The sequence below is a fragment of the Miscanthus floridulus genome, chromosome 8, assembly GCF_019320115.1.
Source record: "Miscanthus floridulus cultivar M001 chromosome 8, ASM1932011v1, whole genome shotgun sequence".
Taxonomy (NCBI): Eukaryota; Viridiplantae; Streptophyta; class Magnoliopsida; order Poales; family Poaceae; genus Miscanthus; species Miscanthus floridulus.
Window position 1 is genome coordinate 37,095,838 of NC_089587.1, and position 27,164 is coordinate 37,123,001.

The window sequence follows — 27,164 nt, forward strand, 5'->3', positions numbered from 1 at the left end:
TTAAAACTGGTCTAGTTTTCGCATACGAACTCGAATTTCGACGTTCCATATATCAAAATCGATCAGAAAAAAATTCAGATCTGTCCATCTCTTGCTTTATTAGGGTTGGAGAATTTTAATTTGGTCAAAAACTGGTCACAAGATCCTCTTTTCGTGGTCACAAGCTTTTTGTTGTTTTTGAGCACATCTTCTGAAATTTCCACAAGCCACGTTTTTCACTTGTTTAGGCTCATATTTTCTGTGGTTACTTCTTTTGTGCTCCTAAGTGAAGGAAAAATATCAAAAAAAGAAAAAGAAAAAGTCAAAATTTTCCAAAAAAACAACGATTGCCCAAAAAATAAAAAAAAGAGAGGGGCAAAAGAGGAACAATATCTAGAGGAGCACATAGAGAAGGTCAAAGTGAGCTATGTTAGCGTGTGTTATCTGGTTTCTTGGTTGTGTTGCTATTGCCATCCACCATACTTGTTTTTCACACCCCTGTCACCTTGCTATCCACCATACTTGTTTGTTACACACCTGGTACTTGAAACATTTTAGACCAGCAACGAGAACAAGTACTTTGAACTATAATTCAGCATTACTTTCTATTACTGACTTGTGTGCCAGATATACATATTATTCTTTGTGTGCCCTCCAAGCTCCACAAACTCTTCAGATCAGTATAGAAAAAGGGCCTTGCAATCTCGGTACCACTGCCTCAGGTATCACGAACCAGCCACCGGTTGTACCGCCCATTGCTTATGTTGGTAAGAACTTTGTAAGAGCTTGGTAAGACGCTTCCACTTGCTGTGAAAAGTGACACCACTGCAACTGCAACTACGTAGTCATTTGGTAGGGATAACTTTCACCGTTTGTTCCTGTTTTTGTGTTTACAATGGCAGGAGATGAATAGACTGGAGATAACAATCCTAAGGGTTTCAACGAGTGTATCAGCCAAGAGCAACTACAAGCTGTTGTAGAGGATGCCCAAAAAAGGATGAATGAGGCCGTCAGGAAGGCCGTCACTGACGCACTCATTGAACTCAACATTGGCAATAGCATGGAGAGATTGGACAAACGAATTTCCACGCTAACCGACAAGGTTACTGAGTTGGAAACCTTTGTGGTGGGCCATAACGATGTCTTCGGTAGCAACACCGATGGTCTCTTTCCAGAAGACACGGTGCATGATGCCAGTGAGAACATAGATCTAGCAGCCTTCCGATAAGCAAGATTACGATGACGTCTTCGCCGCAACACGACAGGTATGGGTGGTGTCCACCACCATCAAGGTAAAAATCATCGTGTGCCCAATGATCCTTATGCTAAAATTAAGTTCACAATACCATCTTTTTTGGGTCATTATGATGCTGAGGGATATCTTGATTGGGAGATGAGAGTAGAACAAAAGTTTAGTGCCCACCTTGTGCCTAAGCATCATAGAGTTCGACAAGCTACTAGTGAGTTTAAGGATTTTGCCATTATTTGGTGGAATGGGCTAGCTACATAGGATGCTTTACCTGGTTCATGGGAAGAACTTAAGGTAGCTATGCGTGATCGCTTTGTACCTCCTTATCATAGAGACTTATGTAAGAAATTGATGTGTTTAGAACAAGAAGATAAATCTGTACAGGATTACTATGGTGAGCTCCAAAAGGGATTGATGCGTTGTAGGGTTGTCGAGGGGAACGAATATTCCATTTGTTGTTTTTATTCGGGTTTGAGGCGTGAGATTTAGGACATTGTTGATTATAAAGAATTTAACACTGTCAACCAGTTGTTTTAGTTTGCTATGCTTATAGAAAAGGAATTGCAGGGGCATGAACAGCAGAGTAAGAGCAAGGTCAGCACCACTTACACGCCACGATCGACACCATCTTCGGGGCTGACCAAGCCAACCACTTTTTGGCCACCACCACCAGCGAGCAAACGACCAACAACCTCTGGAGTTTCCGCTACACCTAAGGCACCTCCTGCACGACCTTCAGATTTAGGTAAAAATTCTTTACAGGTGCCTACCAAGAGTGCCTCATTCGTTTCATCAATGGGACGCACTTTGGGCATTCAGTGCCACCGCTGCCATGGCATTGGCCATGTGCAGAAGGACTGCCTAAGTCAGCGGGCATATATTGCTACAGAAGATGGTTACATCAGCACCTCCGACATTGACGATGAAGAAGACCAAGATGCAGATGAGGAGGATGGCGAAGTCCTTGGTGATGAGGCCATGGCGGCCGATAGGAGCATCATTGTACAGCGGGTGCTCAGCTCACAAGTACAGCAACCTGAGAAGCTACAACGCCATAACTTGTTCTAGATTTTCTTTGTTATTAGCAACCGTCGAGCACGTGTCATTATTGATGGGGGTAGCTACAATAATTTAGTGAGTTCTGATTTGGTCAAGAAGCTTGGCTTGACCACATGCCCGCACCCACGTCCATACCATATTCAGTGGCTAAATGATTCTAGAAAAACAAAGGTAACACAAACTTGCAGAGTTTTATTTTCCATTGGTTCTTATGCTGATTTTGTTGATTGTGATGTGGTACCTATGCAAGTCTGTTTACTCTTATTGGGTCATCCTTGGGAACATGATAATAATGCTACACACCATGGTAGAAGTAATATATATACTTTTGTGCATAAAGGAAAGAAAATTACTTTAGTACCTTTGACCCCTGCTCAAATTGTACAAGCTGATAGAGAACGCGCTGCTAGTTTGAAAGATGTTCAATATGAAAATCAGCAAGATGCTAATTCTATTCTCCCACCTAAAAAGAATAAGTCTACATCTAATTCTAAGGCCGAGGGGATTAAATTGAAGGGTGGTGTTATGCTTGCAACAAAATGTGACTTTGCTGAAATTTCTGATGATGATATTTGCTATGCATTGGTATGCAAACGAGCTATGTTTTTGCTTGATGATATTGTTAGCTCAGTGTCTCCTGCTGTCACTAACCTTTTGCAGGAGTATAAGGATATTTTTCCAGCTGAGATACCCCCGGGGCTGACACCTATGAGAGGGATAGAGCATCAAATTGATTTGATTCCAGGAGCAACCTTGCCCAACCGAGCTGCCTATCGAACCAATCCCAAAGAGACTAAAGAAATTCAGTGGCAAGTCTAAGACCTTTTGGACCGTGGGTATATACATGAAAGCCTTAGTCCTTGTGTTGTTCCTGTACTTTTGGTTCCTAAGAAAGATGGAACTTGGCGTATGTGTATTGATTGTAGAGCCATCAATAATATTACTATTTAGTATCGTCATCCTATTCCTAGGGTAGACAACATGCTTGATGAGTTGTGTGGTTCTATAATTTTCACCAAGATTGACTTGCGAAGTGGCTACCACCAAATTAGAATGAAACTTAGAGATGAATGGAAAACCACGTTTAAAACCAAATTTGGGTTGTATGAGTGGTTAGTAATGTCTTTTGGTTTGACCAATGCACCTAGCATTTTCATGCTCTTAATGAATGAGGTTTTTAGAGCTTTTATTGGTCGTTTTGTGGTAGTTTACTTTGATGATATATTGATTTACAGCAAGTCTTTTGATGAACATATGGATCACTTACGTGTTGTTTTTAATGCTTTATGTGATGCATATTTATTTGGTAACCTTGAGAAGTGCATCTTTTGCATGAATCGAGTTTCTTTTCTTGGCTATGTTGCAACTCCACAGGAAATTGAGGTGGACGAGATGAAAATTGAAGCCATAAAGAGCTGGCCGGTTCCCCAAACCGTCACACAGGTGAGGAGTTTTCTTGGTCTTGCAGGATTCTACCACCACTTCGTCAAAGATTTCAGCACCTTTGCTGCCCCGTTGCATGAGTTGACGAAGAAAGGGGTGGTGTTTCATTGGGGAAAGGCACATGAGGAGTCCTTTGACACTTTGAAGGACAAGCTCACACACACACCATTGCTGCAACTTCTAAATTTTGGTAAGACTTTTGAGCTAGAATGTGATGCTAGTGGAGTTGGCATTGGGGGCGTTTTGATGCAAGATGGTAAACCCATTGCTTACTTTAGTGAAAAATTGTATGGTCCTGTTCTAGATTATTCCACGTATGATAAGGAATTGTATGCCCTTGCCCGTTCTTTAGAGACGTGGCGTCATTATTTGTGGCCTAAACAATTTGTTATTCATTCTAATCATGAATCACTTAAGTATCTTCGCTCTCAACATAATCTAAATCATAGGCATGCTAAATGGGTTGAATTTATTGAATATTTTCCTTATATTATCAAACACAAGAAAGGGAAGGATAATGTGATTGCTGATGCTATGTCTAGACAATATACATTGTTGTCCCAACTTGATTGTCGGATTTTTGGGCTTGAATCAGTAAAAGAACAATATGCGCTTGATCCTGATTTTAAGGACGTGTTGCTAAATTGTAGAGAGGGACGTACATGGAATAAGTTTATGATCAATGATGGGTTTTTGTTTAGAGCTAACCGCCTATGCATTCCAGTTGGCTCTGTTCGTCTTTTATTATTGCAGGAGGCACATGAAGGCAGATTTATGGGACATTTTGGAGCTAAGAAGACAGAGGAGGTGATGTCCACACATTTCTTTTGGTCTAGGATGAGGCGAGATGTAGAACGGTACGTGGCTCGGTGCACCACATGTCAAAAAGCTAAGTCGCGTTCAACCCACATGGTTTGTATATGCCTATTTCTGTTCCTTCTACTCCTTGGGCCGATATATCTATGGATTTTGTGTTGGGTTTGCCAAGGACTAAGAGAGGGAGGGATAGTATTTTTGTGATGGTTGATCGTTTTTCTAAGATGGCACATTTTATTCCTTGTCATAAGAGCGACGATGTTGTTCATATTGCTAACCTTTTCTTTTAAGAAATCGTTCGCTTACATGGCATTCCTTCTACTCTTGTTTTAGATCACGATGCAAAATTCTTGAGTCATTTTTGGCGCACTTTGTGGAATAAATTGGGGACCAAGCTGCTATTTTCTACAACATGTCATCCCCAAACTAATGGGCAAACTGAGGTGGTGAATCGAACATTGTCCACCATGTTGAGAGCAATTTTGAAGCGCAATTTGAAGATGTGGGAAGAGTGTTTGCCACATGTGGAGTTTGCATATAATAGGGCGGAACATTCCACCACAGTGGTAAGTCCTTTTCAGGTAGTGTATGGTTTTAACCCTCGTGCTCCTGTTGATCTTTTGCCTTTACCTACCACTGAGAGAACACATAGTGATGCTAGAGAGCGTGCTAAATTCATTCATAAGTTGCACGAAACAACTAAAGCAAATATTGAAAGAATGAATGAAAAGTATAGAATTGCTGGTAGTAAAGGTAGAAAAGAAATTAAACTTGAACCGGGTGATTTAGTTTGGTTACATTTGAGAAAAGATAGATTTCCTAAGCTGCATAAGTTTAAATTAATACCAAGAGCAGCTGGTCCTTCTAAGATAATTGAGAAAATAAATGATAATGCCTACAAACTTGAGTTGTCGCCCGAGTTCGGGGTTAGTCCCACCTTTAACATTGCAGATCTGAAGCCTTATTTGGAAGAAGAAGATGAGCTTGAGTCGAGGACAACTCAAATTCAAGAGGGGGAGGATGATGAGGACATCACTCCTTCAGATGTACCCACTGATCCTCCAACCGTCATGCAAGGTCCAATGACCCAGGCTCGAATACGTCAACTCAATTTAGAGGTGAGCTCGTTCTTAAGCGATCCTTTTTATACTTTTGAGAATAGACTACTACCTAATGATGTTATCTTGCTTAGGAACATTAGAGAGGGTCATGAGGGACTTAGAGGATGTGGTGGAGGTGATGATGACCAGCAAGGACGTCCAACAGAAACCAGAGGCCCGATCTAACATGATTTTGAGTCTGTCTCGGCCTCCAGGATCAGTCTTCCTTAACTTGGTCATCCAGGACGCATCCGAACTCCGTTTTCAACGATCCACATATGGTTGGAAAGCTAATTTGATAAGAAAGCTAATCCAAGTGGTCTCACATCAAAAGCCCTTCAGAATCAATATGAATCCTCGAAACAAGTCAGCATCCAGAATCTACCAGGGTGCTGCGACACCGTCTATTGGTCAGTTGGACCTTATATCGTGTTTGGGCCTATTAGGGGGCGCGTCTAGGGTAGGCGACGACCCTACAACCTTTATAATCATACGCTTCCACCACTATTAGGTTTTGGGTTTTGCTTAGATTAATCTGTCAAGAACAGTTTCGCCGTTCATCGGTTTGTGAGACCCCAACTTTATGAGATTAATCATTCATCTACAATTTGGTTGCTTTCTTTTTTGTTCTTGCTTGTGTTCTTCATTGCGCATGCAGGGATTAGCCTTCTTGGCTAGGTCAACTGGATCCGTGTCTTAGTTGATAACCAGAGGAGTTGTGGTGCTAAGATTGCAGGGTTCGATCTTTCAATCTGAAGCCGGATCGGTGTGTTATTCTCCACCACAATAATAGTTACCTCTACCTGACGGAAGATCAGGATCCCCGTTCCCATTACATGTGAACAGAGTTATAACAGAAATAAACATCTATTCATGGCATGATGAAGCATTGATAAATAAACTAGGACAACATATTATAAAACTTTCATTTATTAAAACATTTAGTAAGAGTTATAAATAAAAACTATGATCGCAGCGTAAAGGAATCCTCGCTGAGCCCACCAGAAGGAATCCACACACACAAGAGTCAGCTCTAGCATCCACCTATCACCTGCAACAGAGGGAAATAAAACCCTAAGTACTCAAATGTACTCAGCAAGACTTACCCGACAGGAGGAGATAAAAGACTCTAAGGATATGCAAGGTTATCTGGCTGGTGGGTTTATTGCATCTACAGGCGCATTACTATAAGTGCGTCCTTATATTCGATTTTTATTAGCAGTGCATTAGTTCATTAACTAACCATTCTATGTAAGCACCTATGCTACTTTCAAGCAGGTGATAAGCAATCAAAATTCCTTTTTCCATCTTTCATCTTTCAGTTCTTACTATGATGCAAAACCGTAGACAAGCCGTACCGCATCGCCCGGTGATTCGTGAATCAATGCCGCCAGCTGGGTACCCTAAAAACACACGCCCTGTTTGTACTCCGGGCACAAGCAGGACCAACCCACTACCCTCCTGTCATGGGGTCTAGGTCCCCGTCCAAACTAGGACTCCATGCCCCCGCCCTTGAGTCCCAGACTCAGTGCGGTGCAAGGACCTCCTAACCCAAAAACCACCATGATAGTCGGTCCGGAAAGAGCTAGAACCCATGACAAGAGTGTAACAAGTCTTCCAAGCACCCATACCAAGTATGTGCTCGGGATAATAAGTCTGTGACTTACCTAGAGCCTTATGCAACGGCCGGTCCTTAACCAACATGGACAGGGAAAGTAGTGTAACCAAGCTATGTCCTGTGGCCGCAGGACACAACCTCTCACACCCACCAATACCCAACCATATCCTTGCCCGATCACCATTTTCCTTTCCACCATTTTATATATATTCCAAGTGATAATAGTACAATAATATATTCCCTATCTCTCACAAGTGATAGGCAATCACTCGACTTCCACCGGAGTCTTGTAGCATAGCAATCTATATGATCCTATCATACTAGTAAGACTCATAGGATAAAGATATATATGCAAGTGGGTTTCAATCAACTCCTTAAAACTTAATGCACAAATATAATTTAAACTGCAAAAAAGTAGGGGTTATGCACCGGGGCTTGTCTGGGTAAAATATAACCAAAAGTTAGTATTTGCATCTTCAGATCATCCACCATCAACTAAATAGAAAGCCCATTGCATCATCTCCTGGAGAGAATACCATTACACCATCTTCGGATCCCAAATCATCATTCAATTGATCCATTGATCCATCATCGTACCTATATGGTAAGTATTGATGCAAATGTATAGATGTAAATAACCAACTGCAACTGTGACTCATAAAATACGATTTACGCCTTTCAAGTTAACGAGCTAGTTTTAACGACTAACGTACTAAGCTACGTATCCATGTTGTCGAACAAGACATTATTTTTCAACAATTGTTTTAGTTATACAAACCCAAGGTGTTTCTTTATTTCATTCTATCGATTTAATTATTATTCGAAATAGGGCATCACTATCTATCTAGCAAACTAATGATTCTAGAGCTACAAAAATTACAGTGAGCAGCTAATAATATTAGTAATTTACTGTAAAAATTTTAGAGTCAACACTATCACCATTTTCTCATAACAATTCCTACAAGTTTATATTTTTACAGTATTAAGTATCTCTAATTAATTATATAGCTTCCAAGAATATTATCAAACTATGTGAACAAAATACATTATTAGATAGATCATGATTTTAGAAACTTAACAAACTTGGTCTCATAATTTTTGGACTCCTAAATGATTTTATATTAAAATAACAAAATCATCTCAGAATTTATATTAGGAAAACCCACTAATTCACTGGAAAACAAAAAACAGCACCGTGCCCCAAAAGGCCCACGGCGAGCGTGGTTCCAGCGCGGCCCACGGCCGGCGATCCGGCGTGGCCCGTAGGCGCACAGCGCGGCCTAGGCGCGTTGGCAGCCGGCTGGCCCACCATGCGGGAGCGAGCGGCCCGGACACGGTGGCAACAGGCCGGCCCAACGGGCGTGCGGCCTAGCGGCCCAAGGCCGACTGTGGCCCATGCGGCCAAGGCCTAGAGGTTCGTGCCACTTATGTAGAAAGGACCCCACAGTTTTACTAAATCGATCCGCAATCTAGAATACACTATTCATGTGAGTCATGTATTTTACACCTAGGACCCTGAACAAAATCTTTACTTTGATTCATACCCTTCTCACCTTTCTTCCTTTCCCAGGAGCAAAGCACGGAGCAGAGGAGGTCCGGCCGGTGGACATGGCACGGCAACGAAGTGGGGCTGCGGCCAAAGGTGGAGCAGCATGGGGAGATGCGCGGACTCAGCGCACACGCGCGCCCTCGCGAGATGGAGGAAGAACCAGCAACTGCGGCAAGACGCGTGGCACGGCGACGTAGTGGCGGCAAGGTGCTGTGACCGTCCCAGAAGGGGAGCGGCGTGGGGCAACGCGGGCCTAAGCGCGCGCCGAGGGCACACACGCGCTCACAAGGAGGAAGGCGCGGGCCGGTGCGGGGCACAGTATGGCGGCGTGACCATGAGCGCCTCGAGGTGGCTGCGGGCACGACGGTCGGCGATTGGCCATGGCGGGCGCTGCAGAGGAGCGAGGCGAGGCGGAAACGACAGAGCTGGTGGATTTGCTGGCTCGGCGGGCGTGGAGCAGATGAGCAGCGCGCTCGAGGTGCGCCCTGGCGGCAGCGGGGCGCCGGCGCTGTAGGTCGAGCGCTGTGGAGCCGCCAGTCCAGTGCGGAGTGGTGCGTGGCCATGACCAGGCACGAATGCGCTATGGGGCTACGGGAGGGGCAACGCAGTAGGCAGCGCTGGGGAGAAGTTGTGGTCCTAAGTGGGGAAGGGAGGTGCGTCGCGGCGATGCGGTGGTGCGGCGTGCCGGGCAAAGGCGCGGACGCTATGAGCCGAGCACTGAGGATTCAGCCTCCACTTGGATGCGAACGCATGGGCAGCGCACAGATAAAGCCGAGGCAGATAGAGACAAGCCGCAGCAGGCAAAGACAAGCTAAGCTAGGCAAGGCAAGCAAGGTCAGAGAGCAGAGAGCACGACAAGGGCATGTATGGAGCTATAGGGTGATGCGACGAGTTGATAGTGAGAGAGAGAGAGACAGTGGGGCAGGTAACATAGACAAGACAAGAGGCATTGAAAAGCAGGCGCACGAGAAAGAGCGGGGAAAAGAAAAAGGGCCTGCTGCTGCTTGAATGCTCGGTGTGACTGACGCTCACATAAAAATATCGGACGCGACGCAAGCGAGGGAGAGAAGGACAGGGGCGTAGGCAAACGGACACGTCGGGGTATAGAGCAATGCAGAGCTACGACGAGCGACGTGACGGTGAATAATTGCCATGCAACGAGTACGCTGTACGCCGTGCCAGAAGAAGTAAATGAAGCATGCAAAGCATATATACATATACATACAGATATTTCTATCGATTTACTAATTTTGACAATTAGCAACATTTAGGCATAAGGAGATTTTCAACAAGTTCGAATTTAAATTAGATTCAAAAGCTATATATATATCATTCTATTTATTAATAGATTTTATTTTATTTATAAAAGTTTCTTTTTATGTTTAATCTAAAAGAATAAACCATTCGCTATTTATTGGTTAGAATTGTCGTTCGACATTCCTGAATATCTTTATGTACTGAGTAATTTGACTTGGGCGTTGATTCGAGTCCACAAAATTAAGTCACACAGGATTCACTTATCACGTCGAGTACGTTTTAAATAAAAAAATTCGAGAAACTCGTTTCAAAATTTTTACTTAGACCTAAATCGCGGTGCTAAACAAGATCGTAACACCAGAGGTGTTACATCTCCCCTCCCCCCTCGCGCCACTCCGTGGCATCGAACTCTGCATCGACGAGCCTCCATTCGTCCAAGCAGCAAGTAGGTGGTACGTTGAAAGTGCATATTGCAAGAGTATGTTTCAAGTGTTTCAGAGGAATATTGCACCTGCTGTAATGACTATATACATATGTTTCAAGTGTATGTTCCAAATGTTTCATCTGTTGCAAACGTATGTTGCAAGTATTTTATCTGGATGTTGCAAATGTAGATCTAGATGTTGCATATACATGTATGTTGTAAGCATATGTTTCAGGTGTTTCGTACACGTATGTTGTAAGTGTTTAATCTGGATGCTGTATATGTTTTACAATGATTTTCAAGTGTTTTCAGGTGTTTTCGCAAATGTTTTAGACGCTTGTTTGAAGTGTTTTATCTGTCTTCTTTTGTATGTTGCAACTATTGCGTCTAGATATTTCAAAAGTAGATCGAGTGTTGCACATGGGATGCATATGGGAAGCGGCTAGCAGCATGGGCGACGTTCGGAGTGGCGTGGCGACGTCCAGGGTAGCGTGGGCCTGCTGCTTGGAGCGCTCGCTTGCGAGCCCGGCGCGCTACGGCGCCCGCTCACTCGTTGTGTGGGCACCATCCGAACGCTAGCGCCTCAGATCGGATGTCCAGGCGCTAGCAAATCCCCTAATATAATGATAGAAAGTGGATGAAAAACTTAGCAGATCTATTTTCTGCCAATATAAACGAACTGCGTGCGACCAACAGTCTTACCGACATTTTTTTTGAGGGAACAGTCTTACACACATGCACACTACAACTCCATCGGCCGGGGTCGTCTCGCTGCAGCGAACATTGTACCCCAACAACACGGCGATGCATCTGGGCCGTGCAATGCGTGAATGCACGGCGAATTTAATTTGGCGATACTACAGGTATCGCGATATCGTGTGGATCCATAACGTGTTCTTAGCGTAGATGCCCGTGCCACGCTTGATTAACACAGTCAATCTGCTCGTGTACCTCGATCGAGATCGCTGATTTGTTGTACATCGTCTTGATCTTTGTGGAGAGCTAGGATTTCGTGTCCGCTGACGCACACTGACACAGCCACACAGGCATGGATATACGTATCTTCAGAGCAAAGCAACATTGTAGCTGCTGTTGCTCTCGTTCGCTCTGATCGATGTGCGTTGCTCTCCGTACGATCCGATCGAGGGTAAAATTTAACAACCCTTAGCTTAGTGACTGCATCAATAATTGTACTGAGTGAACTCTACTCAAAAGGACTACCTGCATATTAGTAGCATATATATGTATGAGGTCGAGGCACCAGTGCAGAGGTGGGTTTCGATGCCGGTTGGGAATTGGCTTTAGTTCAACCGGGACTAAAGCCTGTATTTAGAACTAGAAAAATAGTTTAAATCCTAGGAGATCTTTCTTGTGGTGCGTGAGATTCGAACCCAAGACCTCTTGCCTTGGCATAGGTCCCTTACCAACTCAACTTCACACCATATGTGACAGAGTCCTAGAAGCTCTTCTTTTGAATTAACCCGTGAGGGATCTTTAATCCCAAATGAGAGACCTTTAATCTGAGTTGGTGACACCAGCCAGGACTAAAAGGTCACCATTTAGTCCCGGTTGGTGTTACCAACCGGGACTAAAGGTCAGACCTTTAGTCCGGGTTGGTAACAGGTTGTTTTTTTTCCTGATTTGTGTTACCAACCGGGATAAAAGGGCCTTCGGTGCCTGTAAAATTTAGATCCAGGACTAATGCTCACATTAATACTGAACCTCAATACAACCGAGAATAAAGGTGCGAACCAAAAGTGGTTTCTCTGCCCGTGAGGGATAAATAAAAATATCTTACCAAAGATGGAATCTAGATCAGCAAATCTTTGTTCAACAGATATCTTGGCTCCAGACCCTCTTTCACATGCTTATTCAAAAAATAAAATAAAAGAGGACCTACTCTCTTCTAGGCCAGTCTAGTGAAGATCGAATAAGATTTTCGTAACTTTAAAACCTTCATAGTTAAAGATAGGTCACAAAATAGGTTTTAGGAGGATATGGTTAGGAGGTTCAGCCCTGCGGGGTCAATATCTTAGCCTGTATTGCACGTCACAAACAAGACACTCTGTAGGAGAAGCTAGTCTTCTCAACACCTCTTCTCTTAAACTTTCTTGCTTGGCGTTGAGATCTCATTGGATATAAGTTAGTACTATCATGGAATCATTTGCTTCACGTTGTTGACAACAAAAAAGTGTCGGCATGTGTAACGGACTCCACATCTAAGTTCCTGGCATCAAGACGATCGAGAAATATGCTTGGTTCATCGTGTTTGGAGTTTAAACGAACAAAAGATGGTTTCTATATGCTACCATCCAAACCAGCCTGTTCGGGAACCAAAACCGCCCTGGCCGAAAGACTGGCCTAGCCCCGTGAAACCCGGCCTGGCCGGTTTCAGACCGAGCCCAGGTAGAGTCCAACTCAATGTGTGCTGGCATCCTAATCGGAACGGGAATTTGGGGTATCATTTTATAACGTGGGAACGGGAACGTTCACGTTCCCGAAAACGTAGACGTTCCCGGAACGTGGAATATGGAAATGGGAACGTGGGCCATGTTCCCGTTCCCAAGCTGCTAAGATTCTAATTTAGGTGTCCGTGGGGTAGAAACAGTAGTTCACCCACAGCCAAGGCCCTGTGTCCTAAGTTGCCCACGCTGCCAAAATAACAATTCGCCCTAGCGTCAATGGTGATAAAACAATGTCTCGCCTAGGCCCCGTGGTGCAAAGACACCAGTTCGCCCAGGGGGTCCGTGGACATGCCAAGTCCCTAGGAAATGCCAGCTATCCTATGGTGCCCGTGGGGCAAAGACAGCAGTTCGCCCATGTGTCCCTGCCATCTAGGCTAGGACTAAGCCAAGTCCTCAGGCTGACGATGGTACGGTAATCGTGCGGCAAAAACAGCAGTTCGCCCCAGGCGCCCGTGGACAGCCCAAGTCCACGGGTCCTAAGCTGCCCGCGCTGCCAAAACAGTGATTTGCCTAGGCGTCCATGGTGCTAAAACAGCCCCTTACAAAGGTGTCCGTCCCATCCAAGCGAGGAATAGGCCAAGTCCCCGCGCCGATGCTCCTATGGTACTCATGGGGCAGAAACAACAATTCACCCATGCGTCCGTGCTGCAAAAATAGCGGTTCGCCCACACAGTCATGCTAAAAATGTGCGTGTCTAACAGGGCGTACACACAACTTAAAGTGCCACCGCACCATGAGGCTAAGAATGTACTTATGGACGATGACAAATCGTGTATGCATAATTGATTGGATGGCGAGGAACAGCTATGACTCGCAGTGTGCGTGACGGATATGGCTCAGAAGAGGCCGAAACAGGTCATGGGAGAAGGACAAGGCTCACATCAGGCAGAAAACGGCTCGCATCGGGCTGAGAACGGGTCACGGCAAAAACGGGTCACGTCAGGCCAAAAACGGGTAACGAGAGGTAGAAACAGATCATGGGAGAAGGATAAGGCTCACATCGGGCTAAAAATGTCTCACACAAGGCGAAACAGTTCACATCGGGCCGAAAACGGGTAACGAGAGGTGAAACAGCTCACGTCGGGCCAGAAACAGGTAACGGGAGGCAAAAACGGCAAGGCCGGGTCAAGCCATGGGTCAAAAATGCTAAGTCGGTCCGGAAACAGGTCTGGGAGAAAACTCAGGAAAACATGCCAAAAAAGGTTGAAAACAGGCCAAAACGGTAAAAATCAATTTGGTCAAAGCATCCCCAAATATAAGTCAAAATTTTTTACCATGACTTAGGCTCCCACAATTTGGTCAAATTTGATCAAGAGAGTTGAAATGACTTATAATTTATAATTTACAATGGAGTACTTTTTTTAAGTAGGGTTTGGGTTTTTGGTTTTTGGTTGCGCCAAAATAATATGTTACGTCGGGTCGCAACTTGCCGATGGTGCAGATGCAGCTGTGCAGTCAGTTCTTATGCAAACCAATTGTACAAATAGTTAATGCCGTCCGTGGCTTTACCTGCCTACAGACACTGATAAGCTCTAGTCAATCCAAAAACCAACTGTACTAGACTATTGTAGTGTATATTAGATACATGATACAGAAAAAAAAAACTCCAACCTGGTTACATATAGAACTGATCCATACTACAAAATCAAGTCCTTACATTGCGTGCTCATTCACATTCTGGAATATATAGTTGTCGGGCTACCTAAATATATAAAAATGAACCATGACAAACACTTAGCTATTCGCCTATTCCATATCCATGTTGTTGAATTGTGTCCCATAAGCGAAGGCGAGTATAGCAAATGCAAGTATGGTTATGAAAAAGACTGCAGTGGATTTGCATGGATGAGCTTGTCGTGTAATACGAACCACTGCTTCCTTTTGACCGTTCTTTGCAGAATTGTCAAATTCTACACTTGGGCATGTCAGATAACCAAAGAAAAGTCCAGAAATGGTTGCCCCAAGATGTGCCCTGCAATTGATTAGAATAAAGGGAAACACTAAAATGACTGAATACATTGGTTTCTGTAGTATTGAGTTGCATGGACTGAACCACCGACCAATTCAACCTAAAAGCTAACGTGATGGAAAGGGTGGGCAAATTCACTTTATATTTCAGCACTCCCCCTCACATGGACAGTCATCAGGGCTCACCGCCTCAGGTGTGGAATAGAAGTGAGCAACAATCATTTTATTTAATTATGGTAACCAGGATTTGACAGTTAGGTAAAAGACAACATAAGCACTACAATATTTGGTGTATTATAGTTCTGATTATTTCAGGTCTTGTGCTACCTAAGATTGTATGACTGGTCCTTCTGTCAATTTATTTACATACCCAGTATTGTTTAAAAACTACAAGGCTCAAAAATACCCTAATCTTTAACCCATTTTCATAATTCTGGCATTTGATAGGTGGGCTTGACTATTTAGCCTTCCAATGAGCAAAAACTAAGAAACATGACAACACCAAATAGAAAATTACATCGAAGATTTTAGTAAATTTTATGAACAACCCGAAAAGTGAGAGGCAATAACTTTATCTGTGTTGTTCAATTTTTTGGTCAACATAAATGTTAAAGTATATACTAGTTCCGATGGCAATAGTTTTGTCCAGATTAGTTAACAGTATTTGTATGTCATGATATAGGACTCAATAAAATATAAAGATTTTCTTACTGCACAATTATTCTCAGACTTATTAGGACAGATTAAAGTTTTAGAGATGTTCTTTGATCATAAAAATGGCCTTAGAAGAACTTATAATCTGTTTTAAGAAGAAGACTGACATCACGTCATTACATTACCAGTTGTCAATTCTCCCAAAAATGCTCAACAAGAAGCTCAAAGCTGCAGCTATCACAGCCTGCCAGAACATACTTTCTGAAACGTCAATGACTTGCTTGTTTTGACTCTGATACACCAGCCACGCTCCAATTAAAGAAAATACTGGGCCCTGTTTTGAGTTTCAGAAAGGAACATTAATGTTTACATCCTGTGTATCCAGTGCCACGAACTTGAAACCAAATGTACAGTCTACGTAGTTGTTTAAAATTTCATCCAAATTTTACAATGTCTACGTATCATTGTGTAGACTGCCACAAGTTTGGGACATAAACAAGAAGGTATATTCTTTTAAGGTAGCAACATGCCATACCACTATAACCATTTTAACATTTACCTAAAGCCAAAGCAAGTTACTAAGTTACGCAATGAAGTAAAAACCATCTGTAAGTCACCTTATCTCCAAAAAGGAAAACTTTGAGTTCAAAGTGCTAATGATACAATAAAATACTGGATAGAAAATTTAAGCTAATTTAGGTTTTCCTTTTCCTTCTGTAAATTGTATCCACTATAAATTATGTAATCTATTGCTTTCTAGAAAAAAATGGTAATGTAATTATACATTATTTTTCTTTACTACTTTTTGCTCGAAAGAGAAAATATTAGATTAGAGTGATGAATGAAAATAATAAAGCAAGTATATGGGCATTCTTTTCATCTAATATGAATATATGATATCACTCGGAGGCAGGCAACTTATTGTGCCACAAATGGTTATCTCAGGAGTGTGAACAAAACTGCTCAAATTACCACAGATTCCTCCAAGTATGTATATCAGAAAAAATGTCATTTGACCATATGCCCGGCATACTCGAGGTCCAAATATAAGCAACGCCCAACAACCAAGGGCTATATGTAAGAAACCAGAGTGCTGCAGATGTCAAATTACAGAAACATTTCAGATAAACTGAGTGGGTTACAGGTCTCGCTAAATGACAGAATATAGTCAGTGTTTAGAAAACTAAGATCCACCTATATACTTGTATATTATTTGATATGATCATGATGTGCAACCTTTCTGTCATTAGTTGTGCATAGATTTGATTCTTTCGCATAAACATGCAGCTGACTAGTTCTACAGGGAGTAAATATGTAAATGCATTTCCTAGTTCATAAGCAGTATAGGACCCAACATTGTGAGTTGTACTGACAGTATACCTGCTTATGGTTGGGTTATATGGCTCAAGTGCTAGAATGAATAGTTCTAGTTGTTGCATTCTATAAAAAATAGTGTTAGAAAAGGAAAGCTACAAGACCATTTTACAGTAGCTTGGCGGCTGGAAACAGATTTGCACAGAAAGCTTAACTCCTGACACATTACTAAAACATGGTTGCCTTACTTGAATAAATAAATGGATAAATAACATTTAAAGATATAGATATTAGAAAAAGCCCTGTTAAACTTGTTTTCTAGTAAAGGGCTAATCCATTAGTTGACATCGCATTGGCATTGTAGTAGCTAAGCATTTTTGTTTATATGGTGTACTGGATAGCAGTGCAAGCATTGAATCACAAAATAAGACAAAACGTGTGTATGTTTTGTTTTTTTCCCAACAAATTCGAGCAAATCTGAAGCTCTATGCTTACTAACATAGAATAAGTTTGACCTTAGCTACTTTTGCACAGAAGATTTAAGGAAAGGACTGCTGTAGCACAGTAGCTAACCATAAAAATTAACCTTGCACCTTATATTGTTTAGAGCGTGGGATAGCTTTTGCCTTTCTAAAACTAATAGATCGCAAACCACCTTGTCAAAAAAAAAAAAAAAAAAAGATCGCAAACCACAATAACAATGTAAGCCAACAGAATATTTTGAAACTTTATCTAGCATAGAGGGAGAAGTAATACCAGGCACATTGGTGTTAGTAGTCTCCACCACTCCCCTGAGAGTATTAAGTTGTTTATCTTGGCACCATACAACAAAGGGAGAGACAAATATTCATTTTCAGAATTTTTCACTGGACTTGCTATTTCGAATAACAGAACTGCAATATTAATAGCAGCCAATAAGTTTCTGCATTTTTACAAAATTCAAAAGTTAGCTAACAAAATGTGGCGATATGAAAATATTTATAACTTCTGCTGAAGTGTGCAAAAGGACAAGGACTACATGCATGCTGGACTAGAAGGATCTTAAGAGGTTAACAAAACCAACGCGAATAAGCTGGTGTGTAGTTTGATCTTTTGAACTGAGCGTTTTCCCCCAGTTTTGTTGTCCCAGTTTTATGGGCATTGCAAATTGTTATTTTTTATTAATATCACAATTTCAAAAACTCACCCAAATTTGTAAGACAATGTCAATCCTAGATAAAAGTTGGGAACCAAGAAATTGGATTTTGAAACCTTTTTAAGGCACAAGCTAGTGAGTTCAAAAACTTTTTTGCTACTCACATACTGGGGGCAAAGTTGTAGCAATGTGACAAATAGAAGGAGCCGTTGATTCACACTTTCCGTACTCTGGGGTCTCCGGTTATGCAATTTTTTTGCCTTTCATGGATGTCTTTTTATCTTTAGAATCGAGGAATAATGTTGAACTCATATGTTTTTTTCCTACACACATGGTTGTGGATTTGGTAGTGCTAGCTATATCTTGTAATAATTGTGGACTAATGCCACTTTCATGAAGGCTAGAACTTTCTTCTGTTGTCTAAAAACGGGAAAGCCCACAGTTAACCAAGTTTTGTTTTCCTGAAACCTTGATGTGAGAAATCATTGTTCACATAAAACAGGAGGTGACATATTTATCCATTTCTTGTTCTTCTGATGAACTCCACATTAATATCAATAGCAGGAGATGATGGTACTAGAATCAATGTATGGCAGTTCTGAATATCACCAAATTTGAAAGGAACTACATGCCCAATATGGCAGTTCCAACTTGTACCTGCAGTGCAAAATATCTGCACCATGTTGGCTATTGTGGTTGGACAAGAGTGTCAGTGGATTCAATATGCTTCGATACTGATAGTGGTAAGACATACTTACGTCAAACAGAAACCGGATGCTTGATCATCTGTACGCATGTCCAGGAGACTTTGATAACTCTTGATACCTAAAGTAACATAGTTCTTTTTCATTACTATGTTTTGGTGGCGACCATCCATACAGCTAAGTCAAGTGACTTTACTTGTGTTTCCTCTGTCAATCTGTACCTGCAAAGAGCCTACCCTGTTCTTGAAATTGGCATCCTCATCAGCAATGATCGCATCAACTTCATTTGATGATGATGGACCACTTTTGAGCTTCTTCTGAGGCAAAGAGTATAGCTGCTGAGTGGGATTGAGTTTAGAAAAATAAGATTCCAGTGCCCTCAGCTGATTTCCTTCTTTCCTTTGAAATGGACTAGAAATAATCTCATCATCTTTGGAGCTGCAACCCTCATCAACATCTTTATTATGTACCTTGACAATAACATACTGTCTTGCCTTTGGTTTTGATATTGACTTAAGTGAACGACAAATGAGATGGTCATCCTTCACAAAATGACCAAGATGTCTGGTATCGTGATACTTGGCGCAATTAGATCTGAATGACAACCTCTCTAGTGCGACTCTCGTACGTTCCATCTGTTCATAAGATGCTGGTTTCCATTTAACAACCCCAGCCATTAGATGCCTGAAATTTTAGAAGTATTAGTGTTTGTCAATTAGTATGCAGGAGGCAGGACAGTGCAAGGCAGAAACGCCATGCTCAAGATCGCGTTGCGGACTGCAGACTACAACCAACATCTACATGTACTCGTTCGTGCAGGGTCCAAGGCAACGCCGTGGGTGCCTGGGTTGTTGTGGTGTCGCCGGCAGTGGCCGGAGCTCGACAAGACGGTGGCAGGGCAGCATGCATAGATGGAATGCGCAGCGCAGGTGAAGCTACTGTGAAGCTCCTGAAGCCTTACCACCGAGTTGCTGGCGATGGTGAGCATATAGCGTTGGTGGCAGCTGGTTGATGAGGATTATTGGCGACCTTGACACCTCTTCAGTTCAGCCCGGTGCTAGGGGCCGCAGCTTGCAGTCCGTCCGGCCCCGACCGGCAGGCGGCGGCGGGCATGGGCATTCGGGATCTGCAGGCAGGGAGAGCAGAGCGCGCGGGTGGAAAGATGGGCCGGGGGAGGAATTTGAAGGCTCCTGGACAAGGTCTCCAATCTCCATGGACCATGGGGGTTGGAGGGGGATAAGGATGCTGCGGCCGCCCGACCTTTCTTTTTCTCGACGGATGAAAACCACCCTTCAAAAGACTCTCGAATTTCCACTAAACCTGCTTCATGCATTTATTTTTGAAAAAACATAAGTTTCTGCCGTTAATTTTTTCAACTACCATGTCACCTTTAAATTAATTCCTAAAACTTTGGAAAAAAAAACTGTTTACATAGATTATTTGAAGTTCAGTGTGTTATAAAATCATAGTCAGCATAAGTTGTATTATAAAATCATGTGGTGTGTTTTGGTAGGACTCTTTAAGGTTTCAACTTCGGCTTCTCTAACTTCTTAAGTGAAAATTTGTCAGATGTTAACTTTAAAATAGCTCTACGAGAGAAGACCACATGAGAGGAGTTATTTTTCCGACTACAATGGTGAAACTATCTAAATGGGTTATCTAATTTTCTTAGTTGAAAACTTGTCAAACACTAACTCAAGAACAGACTCATGAGAGAAGCTTCACATGAATGGAGCCTACAATGGTAAAACCATTTAAATATGGATTCTCTGACTCTTTAGATGAAGTAGTTGTAAATAAGCCACATAAACACACACGCTAAATTTCTTCTCAATGTGTAACTTCTCATTTAACTCAACGCTTGACACCAATTGCAAACATAGGGATGTCCGTGCATTCAGAATTTAAGTTGTTATGCATATTGAGTTACTTAATTTCAGAAATAAACTAGAAAAACCGGCGCGGCTTTGCCGCGCCCAGCTTGGAGTGTGCCAGTGGATGAATCACGTTTTGTTGGGTTAGTATACCTTCTTTATGTATCCCAGCAATGTTACTTTATAAGGGCAAATTTATAGGTCATAGTAATCCAAGTTGCATTATATCGATCAAAAACTGGCAACCGTAAACAAGATTTTCTTTTGCCTATTGCCTCTTGGTAGAAGTGTCGCATTTGTGTCTTTTGAAGATATAAAGGGAAATTATTCTTTGATTGAGGGACTAAAATTTGTGTATCTTGTGAAGATTTAGGGACCTTATAGTTTTTGTCATATTTTTCAGACTGAACAAGTTATTGATCTATTTTTTGCTGGAAAAACAAATATTCGAGTCTATAATTTGACTAAGCATAAAAATGAAGGATATACTAGTTATAAGTGTGTAAATCATGATGAGTACACCAAATGTGTGCAAACATACAGCATAATGGATGTTGAAGGCAGTGTCACAATGATCTTGTTGGCTCCTATGTTCAAAACTATGAAATTACGTAAAAAAAGAAAATTATAGCATGTACGGTGTGTCGATATCAGCTATTTCTTCACCTCAATCTTTGAGTCCAATTCTTACCCTTTTTTATGTACAGGTCTGGGTAGCTCAAGAACTTGCATTTCTGTTTCTGTTTTTGTGCAACAATGAAACATGATATATCTTGAATAGATTAGATGTTGTTTGGTCTGATGATTTAGTCTTTTATTTAACTTTAAGTGAGTGGGTGAACAGAATACATTTCAAGCGGTGCAAGATGTTAGCTGTTCTCCTAAAGAATAATATGGGGTTATGCAAAAAATAGTTCATCTAGGACTCTTTTCACAATGTAAACTGTTGCTGGTTCTATCACTTAATCGAGGCATACTGAATTGGAAACACGAACCTGGAAAAGAATTAGTAACTCCTCAGGGGAAATACCCAATATAACAGGATTGATTTAAAATTAAAAAGAAAAGAAAAGGGCATGCTTAGTGTCGAGATCACAGTGATAAGACTGGTAGTAATAAAACGAGATACATATGGGTACTTTTATTCACAACAGATATTGCCTCATAATGTCATGTTCTGTTGTTTTCTGATAAATGCTTTTGTCCAATAGCAGTATTTCTTGGACCTCAATTTGGACAATCAGGTCATGTGCGTGAGCTAATTCAGTTGTAGCCAGTGTCGATCTTGTCAGGGTTCAAGAGCTTTAGATGTTAATTGATCAAATTTTTTATGCAAGGGTACAAATCTTACAGTTGGTTTTTCAACATCATTAGATCTTAACCCTTATATTTGATCAATACAAATCAATGTCTTCATGAGAAAGTTTCTTACTGGGTTTAGTATGTGCAGTATTGCCTGTACATAGACCACAATCTGTCTCAGCATCAACCTTAAGAAGAAATGTAAGAAAGCGTAATGGAGTTGTCATTTAAGCTGCAGAGGCAACCTAAGATAGTAGTAGGTCTTTTTTTTTTGCTATTTGCTGAAATCCAAAGAAAAGCAACATGTTAACCGTAGTCTGGAGGATAATACTGCACTCAACTACTGACAGCATGCAACAAAACAATAGGGCCTGCACATGCATGTGTCAACTATGAATTTAGATCCACTAAAGTCATATACAAGAGCCTATTTTGGAAAGCATGGGCGCCGCCAAAATGTAAAATCTTCGCTTGGTTGGTCATACAAAACAGAGTATGAACGTCAGATAGGTTGGCACGTCGAGGATGGCCTCATAGCTAGGTTTGTGCCCTCTGCCGAAGTGAGCCTGAGACAGCTCATCACCTTGTAGCTAAATGTCGATGTTCTAAGCGTATTTGGATACTCGTGGCCTCCTGGACTTCATACGCTCAGCTTTCCCAAGAGAATTGGAAAGGCGCCAACAACGTACATGATTGGTTTATGGAAAAAGCAGTGTCAGCATATGAATATTTCCTTTTATTAGGAATTTTTTTGCGAAGGTATTAGGAATTTGGTTTATGGAAAGCAAAACAGAAATAACTCTAAGAAACATTCAGTCAAAAAGGTTGTTTGTGTGCAATTTCTCACCCATCATAAACCAAGCACATTTGCTTGAGAAATGTTTATTTGCCATTGGTCTTCTGCTAAGAAAGGACGCTGAATTCAAATAATTGAATATGTCGAATACACAAACAAAACTCGTTCTTCTGCGAAGCCATCTGTGTGCACATAATTTTTCAGGTTCAAACTGGGACAATCATCTCATAGAGACAAAGCATCAAACACTGCTAGTGCACATGTGCTTTGAATAGATAAGGTGGGTAGCAGGGGACGTACCTCGCAGTGTGCCGTCGTTCCTTGCCTGCATGTAGCAAGAAGGTTGTAGCAGACGGAGACAGGCGCTGGAGGGGAGGAGACGCCAGTAGCATCGGCGAGGCGAGGGGCGACCGGCGCCAGTTCGTCGCGGAGGCAGTGAACGCAGGTGAGAACTCGGGGGCATCTCCTCCAGCGCCACGGCTGCGGCCGACGTCTTCGCGCCGCTCTCCTCCAGTACCGCGGCCGCGCCCGAGCGGCGGAGGCGCAGCCCTCGTCTTGGCCCACGGCCGCCGCTGCGCGCCGGGATGGCCTGGACCGGAGTGGCCAGGGCCGCCGCGCCAGCGCCCGCCTGCACCGGGCCGCTGGGGCCTCCACCGGCGCCGGGAGGATCGAGGTGCGGGGGTCGCCCGCGAGCGGTCTCCTCCTCACCGGCTACCGCCGCCGCCAAACTGCGCGGGCACAGCCGGCGGAGCCCGTGGTCGTGCGGGTGCGCGAGGGCCCTGGCCAGGCTCCATCGCTACCAGGCCGCTCTTCCCCTGGCGGAAATCGGCAGTGCCGAGCGCGTGCTCTTCTCTGCTCCCGTGGGGAAGAAGGGGAAAATCTCGTTGGTGCGAGGGTCGCACGGACGCACGCCAGACGGGCCGTGCGCATGGCCGGCGGCACGGGTCCGAAGTTGACGGCTTAGCGGGACAGCCGGGGTTGACGGTGCCCGCACCCCGCCCGCGCTGGGGCCGCTGGCCGGCGCCCGTGCCGGGAGGATGGTGGTGCGGAGGAGGCGGACGGCGGTGGGAGGACTGGAGGAGAGAAACGCACCGCGGACAGACCGAGAAGGCGCCCACGAGCGGGTTCGCGAGGTTTCGCGACCGCGCGGGTTGATGGCTTAACGGGTGTGAGACCCGCTGCAACCCAGATGGGACGGTTCATATGGCGTCTTGGCTGGGTCTGACGGCTAGAGGGTTTGCGGGTGACGTGGCCTGATCTGTAGGTCCGCTTTTGGAGGTAGGATTTCTACATAAAAATATTGATTTAATTAACTTACACATGAAAAGACACATTCCACACATATTAGTGTCTGTTTGGATCAGCTAAGGTTAGTAATTAGTATAGGCTAAAAAATAGCCTAAAATAGGTAGAGTTGGCTACCAACTAGTTTTAGACTTAGAAAAAATATACCAAATTTAGCTCACTTAGAGCATTTCCAAGAACTTTTCTAAAATCTACTATCTAAATTATTATTTGGAGAATCATTTAAGTAAAAGCCGTTTTCTATATCTTTATACTCTCTAATAGCTTTTTCTATATCTTGTGCACAGTCTAGAGAGCCATCCTCGCTCTCCATCTTTAGTTAGCGAGAAATCCGGAATAGATGATCTATATTTGGATATTCAATTGAAAAGGTTGTTGGAGGGTGTTTTTCACTAAAATCTCTATTCATGTAAATTAGGAAACATATGAAGACTCCCTTGTAGATGCTCTTAGTAGTCCTTGTTTAGATACGCTAATTAGCTAGCTATAATAATTAGCATACGCATCCAATCAACCTCTTAAAATGCCCTCATAGAAAAAAAAATCATAGTAAAACAGTTCTATACGATAGCTTAATGCTCCCGATATTCTAAATTATAAGACATTTTGGTTTTTCTAAGTACATATATCTTATTATGCATTTAGATATAAACTATATATAAATACATAGTAAAAAAGAATATATCTAAAAAAACAAAACATCTTAAAACTTAGAATGAAGGGGAGTATAATGATCAAGCCTATTGAAACAAATGATCGGCGTGTTTGATCCAGATAAAAATCACGAAGCCAGTAGCCAGTATATGCGGTCGCAACTCGACCAAATAAACAAGCGTAGAGGAAAGTGAGGAATTGAAGCACAGCTAAAAAAAGATAGGTCTAACCAATCAGCAGCTGAAGCCATCCAACTGGAACAGACTTTGGTAGCTAATCAGGTGAACAAACCTGTCTTAGCATCTACTCCTACCAGCTCCTAGTAGCTTAGCTAGCTAGGTGAAAGCCGCGAACCATAGGATCCGGATGTTTTCGTTCTTGCTACTAGAACTAGAACTGGGGATGCTGCAACACATGTATATGCTGAGACTGTCTCCAACAGTGGAGGCAAAGAGCGACCCAAACGCAAAATGCGTTATGCACAGTGATTTGCGTCCCAAAAATACGCTCCAACGGAGGACGCAAGACCAGCAGCCATTTTGCGTACCACGTGAGTCAGTAGGCAAAAAAAGCATCCTCAGTCTCCACGACGCAAAACTGTAGCGAACGACGACGGCGAGGCGCGCCTAACCCTGGAAGCTCCCCGCGGGGGCCATCTGCGCGGACGTTGAGGCAGCTGACCGGAAGGGGAGAGGGAGCCACCCAAAGCCGCTTCTCTGCCCTCCCTGCCGTGCGAAACCGAGCACCCAAAGCCGCTCGCCAGCCCGCCGCCATGTGCGTCGCCCCCGCGAAGACCAGGTATGCCGCCTCCGCCATGCGCGCCGCTCGCCCAGATCCGCGCGAGGCGCGCCGCCCCCTCTCGCCCAAGTGCGCTGTTGCTCGCCCAGGCCACCGCTGCTCCCGCGCGACCAAGGCCTTGAGCTCTGCCCAGGCGCCGGCGGCGAGGCCTGCTGCTACCCCGTCCAGATCTGGTTCGCCCTCGAGCTCCACCTAGCCCCCGCCGCTCGCCCAGCCGGCGCGCTCTGCTCGCTCGCTCCGCCCCCCGCCGCCGCCTGCTCGCTCGCGTTTTTTTTGGGTCGCTGTTGGAGAATGAAAGACTTGGGTAGGCTATCCTTTTACTGTACACGACTTAAATCACAGAATAGGTCTCTATTTTAGGTTCCGTGGTTGGAGATAGTGAGTGAGAGGTTTTAGTGGTTGTGGCAGGCCATGGCCCATGGTGAAACGTGTGGTCCTAGAGAAGTGGAGAGCAGCTGCACTTCAGTCACACAATCACACCCATGGACGGGGGCGCGCCCAAAGATAAAGCCCAATGGCAAACGCCGAACTGATTCTTGTGGGCCGGCCAGCCCATGAAGGCGGGACCAAACACCCGTCTTGGAATTTCTGTAGCATGTGCGGACTTGGGTGGTAAGTACTTCTCTTCCTGCAAGAATAGATGCTGACACTGACGGCGTTCTTTTTTTTCTTGGAGAACTGCGCTCTCCGTCCTTGGATAAATTAACTCTTAGAGCAGTATGAAATCAAATTTTTATGTTTAACTAAATTTATAAAAAAAACACAAATACTTATGAAATAAATAAGCACATTAGAAATATATATTTTATGGTGTATTTAATGATATTAATTTGATGTTATAAGACCAACCTTAGTACAAGTTTCGTGACATTAAATAAGTTGACATGACATAGTACAGATAGAGAGAAAGATGATGAAAATTTCATGAGATGAAATGAGTTTCATGGAGATTAAACTTATCTACACTGTTTTCAACACAATCATCAGTCGGTCTATGTCGATGCGGGACCCACAGGATACCCCGCAAGGGAGAAAGAAGATCTAGTCCAACTAGGATTCTTCCCATGTAATCTTAGTAGTAGAACTATTAAGTAATCCTACCAGGAAATCTCATTGTAAACCGACTAGGACTCTGGCCTCCTGACTATATAAAGGAGGGCAGGGCTCCTGAGGCAGACAGACGACAATTGTACAACACAACACTTGACAATCAATCCAACGCAAAGGCCAAGGCCGACTGGACGTAAGGTTATTACTCGATCTACAATCGAGAGCCTGAACCAGGATAAATCGGCTGTCTCTTGCGTTAACCATCGAGTTCGGCATACGCCGAAGCCCGAACATACTGCCCTGGGTACCCCCGTGGCAGGCTATCGGTGGTAAAACATCGACAGCTGGCGCGCCAGGTAGGGGATTTCGGCGACTTGGCATCCGAGAACTCGATGGACCTCGACAACATAATCTTCCCGACAGGATCAACTTTCATCTTCGGCTCATGGATCTGCGAGGCAGACGACAACGGCAAGCTTCAGGGCCATCTCCTCAAAGATCTAGATCATCATAAAGAATTTCCTATTTCACCAACTACAACGGATCAGCTCACCAGAAGATTCGCGCAGCTCACAGTATCCGATTCAAATCAGATTTCACGGCCACTCGTATCCGATTCGAATTCAAGCACCAAGGCGAAGTTTTATCCGA

At 43.4% G+C, this 27,164-nt stretch overlaps 1 protein-coding gene across 7 annotated transcripts; it reads right to left on the reverse strand.

The window, feature by feature from the left end:
- Positions 1-14,487: 14,487 nt before the first annotated feature.
- Positions 14,488-25,067, reverse strand: LOC136476186 (RHOMBOID-like protein 9, chloroplastic). Of its 7 annotated transcripts, none has more exons than XM_066473928.1 (7): positions 23,007-23,146; positions 22,758-22,888; positions 18,931-19,418; positions 18,789-18,855; positions 17,652-17,817; positions 15,767-15,915; positions 14,488-14,931 (listed from the first exon to the last, which is right to left on the reverse strand). In XM_066473928.1, the coding sequence occupies exons 2-7, from the start codon at positions 22,775-22,777 to the stop codon at positions 14,706-14,708; spliced, it is 1,116 nt and encodes a 371-aa protein (XP_066330025.1). In that variant the 5' UTR covers positions 22,778-22,888; positions 23,007-23,146; the 3' UTR covers positions 14,488-14,705. The 7 variants fall into 7 exon arrangements, 6 of the variants coding, with proteins under 6 accessions (XP_066330025.1, XP_066330027.1, XP_066330026.1 ...); XM_066473930.1 differs by lacking the exon at positions 22,758-22,888 and adding an exon at positions 19,696-20,054 and having other exon boundaries at positions 23,007-23,021; XR_010763445.1 differs by lacking the exon at positions 22,758-22,888 and adding an exon at positions 16,554-16,674 and having other exon boundaries at positions 14,793-14,931; positions 23,007-23,849.
- Between the last annotated feature and the right edge of the window lie 2,097 nt (positions 25,068-27,164).

Bases quoted from the DNA above. Each gene is read 5' to 3' on its own strand.
- LOC136476186 (XM_066473927.1), bottom strand. From the start codon at position 23,098: ATGCTACTGGCGTCTCCTCCCCTCCAGCGCCTGTCTCCGTCTGCTACA. The intron at 17,818-18,788 runs GTAAGTATGTCT...GTAAAAATGCAG, and splicing joins GCATCCGGTTTCTGTTTGAC to AAACTTATTGGCTGCTATTA. The intron at 15,916-17,651 runs GTATTACTTCTC...AACTCAAAACAG, and splicing joins TACTAACACCAATGTGCCTG to GGCCCAGTATTTTCTTTAAT.